We start from the raw sequence: 10,461 nt of genomic DNA on the forward strand, positions 1-10,461 counted from the left end.
TACAAGTATTTACAGACATATAAATGGGTATATCGAATCCCGAGATTCTTCCCTAATTTAAGCTTAAATGACTGGACTAAGGTCGGCTGACTGGTTATAAACTCTTCGGCTCTACAGATGAGGCAAGCTTGCTTTATTGTGAAGTTCAAGGAAAGATTTCAAGTATAACATTCAGCGACTGAGTTTGGGCTCTGAATGCTGATCCGATTGAAAATATGTGAAGCAGTAATTTTTACTTTTCTTTGCGAATACCACTTTTTAGAGTCCACTACTTTCTCATATAAAACACTCCTCGTACTCTATATTACTTATGTATGTAGACTTATTGATTATGAACCGTAGAACCACTATCAGTTCCATGACACTTCTGGCGCGCATTTCCAGTGACACGAGCCACAATATATTATCAGTGAACCCCCACGAATAGAAAACGCCTTGCATACGCGGTGAACAAGCAACAAAAAAATCAGTATCCACCCATGAGCGTGCGAAAGACAGGTGTAGCGCCACCGAAAGGCTATCAAAGTATGTATATAAGTATACATATAAATATAACTGCACCTACAACACCTTACAAGAGACACGCGGCAATACATGATAAGCACAAGCTGGTGCTTGGGAGAATAGTTAAAAGCTTACACATGCATACATACATACATGTGTATACGCAAGTGTTGTACACAATATTCGTCAATCGAGCTTGTCATTCGTGTCGTTTGGCCTTGAACTTTTCGTTCGTTGATATGTACGTTTTACTAATAATTTTTGCTTTTCTTTTCATTATAGTTTTTCGTTCGGCGGTTTTGTGGTTTTATAGCTTTCGCTTTTCCCAGAAGGTAAATGTGCCACATAAAAAATTATGAGTTCTGATATTCTAGCGTTTTTTTATTTGTTTGTCGTAACGCCACAGTGTCCAGAGCTATTCAAACTATCACAATTTTCGCTGCGTCAATACGGTTTTACTTTCTATTACTAGATAATCTAGTAGAGCTACTATATAAACATATATATATATATATATATATATATATATACATATGTACTATGTTGATTACTGATAAACATTCGGGCGTTAAGTTCAAGGTGTGTCGGGCACATCAGCTTATTGACTCCTGTCTGAATTGTTTCAGCGCAGCTAACGCCCCCTACGCGTCGTAATTAACATAGTGGCCTCGGTAGAGGTTAGTTAAATTTCACTTCAGGCGCTTTGTTGACAAATGCCTACACTCCTATTTACGTGCCATACGCTAATGGTTGGCTTATCTACCTCGGAAGAGTTCAAGAAACAAAGGAAGTCAATAGTCAATGACTTCGGTTTTCAATGTTAGATAAACTGTGCGACGCGCGTACCTTCCCCTAAACATTTTATTCGACAAAGTTCATTTAACTGAGAAATTATTTTTATATTTTCATTGACTTCGAGTTTCAATGCTAGACAAACTGGTAATCTCCATCACTAAAAATTTTCTCCGAGAAAGTTCTTTGAACTGTGAAATTATTTTTACTTTTTCAAGTTTTGTACTCACCTCGATTTTCATGGAATAGTCCTCGATGAGTTTCTCATGCTGTTTCACCAGTTCTTCGTTCTTCTCCAATAGCGCTTTGCCCAACTCTGCGGCTAGTAATATATCCGATTCTTTTTGTTGTAGTTGTGCCCATACATCAACTTCGGATTGTTGACGGTCTAATGCTTTGGTACGTGCCTCCATTGCGGTTATATAATCCTCTAAATTAATGGAACCAATACTTGAATTATGTAAAATGTTCGTTGATGAGGATGGCGACGACGACGACGACAACGACATTGACGACGACGGCGACGACATCAACGAGGTTGGTTGCTTATGCTTTATAGCTGATGCAGAGTGCAAACCGTTGTGATGATGGTGCATCGCTGGATCATCACGATCGCGCTCAGCGTATAAAGATCTACGATTTAGCCAAGGTTTATGCATATTTAACCCAAGCGCGCATTTTGTACACGTCGATTTTTTATTTTATTTTTTCACAAATCACACAAAATTATTATTTAGGTATTTAGTTTCTTAAATGTTTAGTATTACTCATATGTTTGATAAATGATGGTTTGAAGCTTTGCGAGTTAGACGTAATATTTTTTCTCTCCTTTTGTTTGGTTATTTATGTATTAAAATGCGAGTTGATGCCTTGAATGAAGTAATATTTATATATACATATGTAAATAAGTGGTTAATTTTTTTAATTACAGTACACGGATTGTGGCGACATAACGCTGGCAGATCTTATGTACAAAAGATGTGTATGTGTGCTATGTGTGAAAAAGATTAGTCCAACACCATTTGTGATATAAGACATTTAGTAAGTGTCTCTAATGTTTACAAGATCCAAACCAAGTATTTGAACCAATAACCAATCAGCAGCTTCAAGGGAGTTTAAGGGCTGATAAATAGCCAACTATCAGATTTAAAAATTATTTCCACGACAATTGGGTCTACGAAATCGGAACGGTTTCGTCATTTTATTCGACTAAGGACTGTCGATTGTATTTGCGGAAATTTCTTAGAAAATCTATTCTATTTATCGAACTAAACAACTTTGAAAGCATAAGAATTAACAGAAAAGGAAAAGGAAAGTCAAATTGTCTTTGGCGACGAGGGTGCTGTTTCTTTTGCAATTTTCTTTAGACTAGAAGGGTCTTGCAACCGCGGAAGTCAAGGTCCCACGAGTTTGAAATGTTCCATTCACCGATAGCAAGGCTGAGATGTCTTTCCTTGCGAACTCATCGGCATTACAATTGTTACGATTCCGTTGTGGCCTGGTAACCCAACTATTCTCAGAAGTAGCTCAATGCTGGTGATAGTGAGGTTAGGGAGTATTTAACTACAATAAAGTGTACGGTTAGGAAAATGCCTCGATTCTATCTATGTAAACTGTGTTTTATCTTAACGAAAGTGTCGTTCCCATGAAGTCCGATTGAAAGTAAATGGAATGAAGCAGGTTTTGTATTAAACCAAAAATGTTTTAATCCACCCCAATAACAACTGCAACAAATTCAAAATTGAAGTAAAGCTCCAACTTTAAGTGCACAGAATGACCGAACGCAATGGAACGAGGCCAATAAGAAAGCCGAAACATGAAAAATGCAGCAAGTAAATGGGGGACAACCAACACACTGCAGGCGTATCCATCTTGTTTTCTTCATATTTCGGGGCAACTAAGGTCACATGGAAATTTTGTGTCAGTGCAGTCGATTTCTATCATTTTTTTAGCCTTCTCCCCTTCGTCTTCAATGTTTTTGTTGGTGTGGGTTAAGCAAATTCCCTAACTGTTTTTGCGCAAGCAAAGTGCTTTATGTAGCCCAACCACCCATGAACCGTTTATCTACATAGCGCTTAGTTCCACTTGGTGGTAATGATATGCCCACCTGGCCGCCACCGCCCCCTTCTCCCCAAAAGCAATGCAGCAGCGTTTCGTTGCACTCGAAGTGCATATATAATATTTACACTTTTATTTCTTCCTTCACATTTGTGATATATTTATGTGCGTATGTATGTAGGTCTGTATATGTTTCCAAATGAATGTGTAAATGTGTATGAAATGTGTTTGGTTGCGCCGCTTTGGTGCAGTTGCACTGAAGGTCAGCGCACGTTAAGCGGCTTTTACCTCAACGGTATTCATATGCAATTGCACACACACACGCATGCATATGTAAGCATGTGCTTACGTCAATGTGGCAGAGTTTTGGTGTCACTTTTTTGCTACACTTTGCATTACTTTGCCGTTGCATTTACTATGGATTTGTAATTTCACAAAACGGCTCGGTGTCGCTTCCCATTTCGGCATGGCTGACAGTGTACATATGTATATGCATGTGTATGCCTGTATGGCAGACTTATGCCGCATTAAAGATGAGCAGAAGATGGAAAAATGTCGCAAAAACACAGGAGTTAATTACTTACTAGTATGAGAGAGATGTCTATCTGCATATATAAACTTAAGCATGTATGTGTGTCGGCGTTGTCGTTAAAGCTGTTGTTTCGTGTGGTTGCACTAGTTAGTTGCAAATATAAAATATGTTTTTTTGTAGCATTTCTCTTTAAAGTAAGTGCAATGTGTCGACATGAACTTTATTTATGGATGTGAATGCAAGCAAAGTTAGTAGAGCACATAAAACACACACATGCACACATTTATATGTACAAACACATACACACACACATGCGTGTCATCCATTCATACCAAATCAACACGCACAAAATACTTGCCACTTGGGGGCGTTCTCGCACTAGCTAGCTATCTGGTTTTGTTTTTGTTATTCCACCGAACGCAACAAAATAACGCTAACTAATCTTTTTGCATAATTCTGAAATTCTTCCGTTATATTTTTAGTTTTTTGACTTTTGTTTTCTATTGCCTTATCTTTCATTATCTTCATGTGCCATCCTCACTATTATCTATGTATGTATGTGTGCGCGCTTTTCTAACTACTGTGCATCTGTTAGTGCGTCTGCCGGCCCGCGTTGCGCCATCGCTCCGCTATATGTTTTTCACGCGCTGCTGACTTTACTCGTGTGCGCGGGGTTACATTAATTTTATTTCTGTTTTTTGTATTTTTTAGAATCTTGCTGCATATTTTTTTTTATTTTAATTCTTATCAGATTTTGCTATTTTACTTCATATTTTGTTTTGCCATTGCAGTTTTAGTCGCTGTTTTCTCGCTTGTGTTGTTGTACCAAATCAGTGCAAAGCATATAAGGTTTTTTTTTTTTTTTTTAAATTTAGTATTACCACTTATTAATCCACGAATAGAGTTACGTTTGAACTCTATAAGTTAAGAGCCAAATTTTCTACTTTTTTAGTTTCAAAATTAAAAGTTTTCGGCTGTAGCCGGTTTAGGAGCTTTCACATGACTTAGTTTTGCTAATATTTCATTAATATTGTTTTGAGAGCTTTGAAGTAAAACGAATATACCATTTTTAGTGTATTTCAAAACTTTCAATATAGGGTATTACAATGCAGCAAAATCTTATTAGTCTAATTTTATGATATTTCATTATCAGAAACAATTCTATTTCTGAACAATGCAGACCCCTTAACGGTTAAACGAGCGCCTTGCTACAAACTAGACCTGGTTCAGCTTTATACTAAATAATTCTGCCAAATAGCGACTATTTATCGACAGGCTATACCAGGCTATACCAAACTTCTTAGCACATTTGTGCCCAAGGAAGTTTCTATTAAGATTACTGAACCGATTAGGATCGCTTTAAAACTTGAAAGTCTTTCTATTTACCACTTAGTAGCAAAGCTGACACCGAACTCGGACTAATTGTTAATAGAAGTAAACAATAGTTGTATTTTGCGTATGACGGGTGATCCAAGTAGAGGTTCTTTTTCCAATAGCATTTTTCGATAGATCAAGCGTGAGTTGTGTCATCTTATTTTTGCTCAGTACTGTTTGGCATATCATCATCGAAAAACTTACACCCGAACAACGTTTAGAAATCGTTCAACTTTATTAGGAAAATTTATGTTCAGAAAAATAAACGCGTTTCGCACGCTTCGCTCAACTTAGCCCACTGAGCGTAGAATTTCATCACCCATCTTAAGAGTCAGCATTCATTATTGGATAATATTCGACCACGTCAAGCAGGCAGGGAGGAAGATATAGCAGCCGTAGCTGAGAGTGTTTACGAAGAGCGTGGAGATTCGATTCGGCGCCGTTCGCAGCAACTTCGGTGAGCAGGTAATTTCATGTTTTAGATCACTCGATTGGCCACCCAGAACGTGTGATATCACACCGTTATACTTGTCCTGTGGGGATATGTAAAGTGTAAAATCTATGCGGACAATCCCGCTTCGATTCAGGCCTTGGAGTAAAACATCGCGCGTGTAATTCGCCAGTTACCAATCGAAATACTCGAACGAGTACTCGAAAATTGGACTCAACGGATGGACCATCTGAGACGCAGCCGCGGTCAACATTTGAAAGAGATGATTCTTTCGAATGTTAATGAACATTTCCAATTAAATTTGAAGTTTCTTTGTTTTTCAACTAGAAAACTGGATAATGATATACATATATGAAAAGTCGTAATATGCATGTAATAGAAAACACATAGATTTAAGGTTTTTGGGATTGTTCTCCGAATATATTTTGAATTTCAACTTCTGGAGAGTCTCAATTGTCAATTCTCACCTTCTTTGTAGAAATATTGGTTGCAGTATAGCACCCCTTTAGGTGCACTTTTATAGCGTAAAAGGGTATAAAAAGATCGGTATCGGTATGTATGCAATATATGCTATAGTGGTCCGCTGTGAACAATAAGAATGATTGAAGTTTGCAGCTTTAGACCAAATCTCGAGAAGATAACGAGGCATATAAGCAAGTTCTCCATACAAGGGCAGCTGCATCTAATATACATCCGTCAAATGAGCTGCTTCTTGAGGAGAAAAGAACGAGTGCCGAATTTCAGATTGATATCGCAAAAACTGATGAACTAGTTCGGGTATCTACAGACAAACAGACAGACGAACATGGTTAATCGACAGAGCACGCCACACCGACCTTTTGTGTATATATTTTATACGGTCTCCGACGCGTCTTTCTTAGTGTTATAAACATCGTAGAAAACTTTATATAAGAATTACTGTTGCGGGCATAAAAACATAAAACAATTGGCTACTGCATCTTATTAAGACAAATTCATCAGTCACATTTTTATTAACAAATATTTCGATTATGATAATTTACTAAAAGTTCTAAAACTTTATTTTTAAACTAATATGTAGCCAAATTATCATCACTACTCCATATTTATGAATCTTTATAATTTTCACACACATCAATTGGGGTGACCTCGACATACATACATAGGTACATATGTACATACATTTGAAGCAATCCATTTGCGTCAAATTAAATTTTTTTATTTACTTTGCAATCAGTAATAAACAAACAATTTCACTACATTTTAATAACTTTCATTTTTATTCTTAATTGTTTTCTTCCTTTTCTTTTAAGTATTTTTTGTATAAGCTTTTTTTATATTATTGAATTTTGCTATTTTATTTTCCGTCCACTATTAAATTTTTTTTTTAATTTTTTCCATTTCATTTTCACATTATTATTAACAAAACCATTCTAGTTTTGCATTTTAATATTATTTGTTATTGTTGTTTTTTTCTGCACAACTGTATATTGTTTGCAGTTTATTCGATTTCCAAGCACACACACACAGACACACATGCATATCTGCATATTTACTTGTAGAAGTATTAAGTACGTGTCACTCGCGGAAATTCTGCTTAACTGTTTCAGCGACAACAACATTTATTGACAAAACAAAATCGAAGTCAAAAAGCGCCGCTGCCCCGCCAACACCGAAGCCAGAGCGATAAAAACGCAAAACAAAAACAAGAAAGAAAAGAACACAAAAATCGTTGATTCTGCAGTGACATGCACTCTTTCTGCAGCTTACTTTTCACTGAACTGCCGTATCGGTGCTGTTGTTGTTTTTGTTGCTGATTTTCACCTTTTTGGCAACACACACAGACACTGCTCACCTACACTGCACGTCTTCGCCGTTTAACTCGCGCGGTACTCAATATAGCCCTTGATGAAGCCTTCACTTTAACGCCCGATCCGACGACTGGTCGAGATTATTTATGCAAAAGACGACTGCCGTTGAACTAGTCACGGATCCGTAAGATACTGCCGACGGTGTCAAGAATGGTAACGAACGTTTTTGTTTATTTCTTATTGCTTTTACTATTGTTATTATGATTATTGGTTTTGTTGTTGTTTCAGTCACAACGTTTTTTAAATTTTTTCCGTCAGCACCAAAGCAACAACTCCGGGCAAATGTTCGATATTAACTGAAATGGCAAAGCGCCGAGACCAAAACACAGCCAAAACACGAATCCATACACGCACACACGCGAACACACTTGAGCTGGAAATGTCGTTAGAGAGTGAGTAACCAAGTCAACCGTTGCGTTTTGGCTTAAAGCGTTCTACGAAACTACCAACAAACACAACCTAACGTTCACACATGCACACGCAGTTATCTCTTACCAACAATTTTACCAACTGAGCAAACAATAAAGCACCACAGTTGTGAGCATTTCTGCTGGTGCCTTACTAAAGTTTCACTACATTGTTTGGCAAGCGGCGGCCCAAAGTGCGAGAGGTTCAGCTTTGCTCAAAGAGCATAAAGAAGAGAGCGGCAATGTTTTTGGCCAAGCACAGGTGAGCTGGTTAGTAGAGATAAATTTAGGTTCCACAAAACGTGGTAAAAGCGCTTTACTCATATGTTGTAGTTACAGTGAGAAATTGCAACGCCGGAGAGCTGCACGAATTGAAAACAGAGTTATTGGCAATAAAGTGCATTAAACTAAAAAGAGTCGGAAAAGTTTAACAGTGTTTAGTTTTGGTTAAATGAAATTTTAAATTTCATATTTTTTGTCAATGTTTGTGAATAAAAAGACAGGAGACATTTTTCTTAATTTAAAGAGAGAGTAAAATGAAAGATTTGGAAAGCCAATAACACAAAAGTTAAATTTAAACCTGATATTCTGAAATAAATAAAAATAAATAAAGGTGACATTGCTTAAGTTTTCTTTCTGATCTTAACTAATTCTAACATTTGGCATTATTTTCTTTTCTTCAAAGTATTGAAAAACTTTTACCTTTTGGCAGAATTTTCTGTTCTTAATACAGATTGATTTGTGCGATTTTATGGAGATAAGTAACATTTTGTACCGATTTCAATCTATTTCTTATGAGGTTTCTAAATTTGTTCCGGCATCTTTCTCATTACTTCAGTTATCAGCTTAAAAATCATCAGGCAAGTGTTAGAGAGATGGCAAGAGAGCTCGACATCTCTCGCAAGTCCATTCAAATGATTTTGGTGGTTATTCAAATGAATTTTATGGTTAAACGCGTTCTTGCTCCACTCGCCTCGATAAAGCTGATTTTTGTTTTAAAAGAGTACCATAAACAGGTCCCTTTGGATTTACTTGGTCGCGCGAATTTCGATCCCACATTCACGAAGATCATTATAACTGCCGATGAGACATGGGTGTCATTCGCTAACAAGTCAACAATCATCGGAATCGAACCCGTTTTCAGTCGATCCAAAAAAAATAAAACAAAATTCGCTGAATTCCATCCAAAAATTGCTTATGAAAAGTGTTTTGAGGACTGGAAAAATCGTTGGCATATACATATGTAGGTGTAGCACATCTGGTAGGAATTACTTTGAAGGCGAAAAAATAAATATTCTTATTGCTCTTTATTCTTGGAGGATGGAGTCATGTGTAGAAGTTCACGCAAGTGAGGAAAGTTCTCTGATCGCCATTCACTTGGGAGTGGCCAGAAACGATTCTTTTACACATGGCTCAAGCAGCTCACTACTTCCTGTCTTTGACCAAGTATCCCTGGGTAGCCTAAGAACATCCGTTCGAAGGCGAGCTAAAGTGAGAAGGCGAAACATTCCCTACAAGGGTTGTGCGCTGGGTTTGGGACCCGCCACGTAAAAAACACCCCCAGTGAAGAGCTAAAAGTAAATATTAATGAATAATTAAATATTTTGCGTTTTATTTACAATTTCCGAGCCATTTTACGTTTCAAACGTTATTTTAGATATTCACGCCGTTGAAAGCAATAATAAATTATTCTTAAGTTTATACTCTGCACATAAACACTTTCAACATTTAGAAACAAAGATTATGAGAAAAATATCCTTTGGTGGCTCTTTATTTACCAGTCTATCGATATTATGACGTTTCTACTGAATTAACCAGGTGAGATAAAAATGAATATTCTAATTCTCTATTGTAATATGGAAATATCAGTGACTATTTAAAAGCCTTACTTGCAAGATTTTTGACTTTTGTTCTGCAAAGAAAATTCAATTTTGTAACTGAGTGCTAATTTCCAGTTGCTTCAAATATGGTACACCAAAGGATTTTAAATATAATCAAATATAATATTTTTTACTATAAAATGAAGCCCAAACGCAAAGCAATTAAAACGAAATTATTCCTTAGCTTTTTAAATGGAATTCTTACAAATTAAACTTTCAGAAATATTCATATTCTTATATTGTCTTCATTCGACATACTAAGCTTAAGCGCAACCACAGTGCAACCTACACAACTGTCATTCATCGCAATTCATTCAACTGCAATTGCTGCCCATGCACTGGTAACATGCTGCTACCTGCTGGTCATTGGCCATTGAAATTTGATGCCAAAACTTACACTCACACCCTAGTGCCCTTCTTCCACAGCCGCATTACTCAATTACACTCATCTTTCTGGCCAAACGCGAATTTCCACGCTTGATTGACCCTATTCTTACACCGCACAGAGTGGAGCCAGTTCCACTGTTTTACCTTTGTTTACTTTGCCATTTACCGACTTTACTTGCCGTAACATTTATTCCCGCTTCCGTGCTTTCATATTGCGGTGCTCAGC

At 36.9% G+C, this 10,461-nt stretch overlaps 1 protein-coding gene across 6 annotated transcripts in view; it reads right to left on the minus strand.

Annotated features, from left to right (window-relative positions):
- Positions 1 to 7,867, minus strand: part of LOC126762686 (bicaudal D-related protein homolog) — a 91,719-nt gene extending 83,852 nt beyond the window's left edge. Inside the window, exons 1-2 of one of the 6 annotated variants that reach the window (XM_050479620.1) lie at positions 7,546 to 7,867; positions 1,527 to 1,726 (exon numbers count right to left, since the gene is read on the minus strand). In XM_050479620.1, the coding sequence (XP_050335577.1) occupies positions 1,527 to 1,709 (183 nt within the window). In that variant the 5' untranslated portion in view covers positions 1,710 to 1,726; positions 7,546 to 7,867. Of the gene's footprint in view, positions 1 to 1,526; positions 2,166 to 3,938; positions 4,006 to 7,460 lie in introns of those variants that run through there. The other 5 variants (XM_050479617.1, XM_050479619.1, XM_050479618.1 and 2 more) reach the window with 5 other exon arrangements.
- Between the last annotated feature and the right edge of the window lie 2,594 nt (positions 7,868 to 10,461).

This window comes from Bactrocera neohumeralis, chromosome 6 (assembly GCF_024586455.1).
Source record: "Bactrocera neohumeralis isolate Rockhampton chromosome 6, APGP_CSIRO_Bneo_wtdbg2-racon-allhic-juicebox.fasta_v2, whole genome shotgun sequence".
NCBI lineage: Eukaryota > Metazoa > Arthropoda > Insecta > Diptera > Tephritidae > Bactrocera > Bactrocera neohumeralis.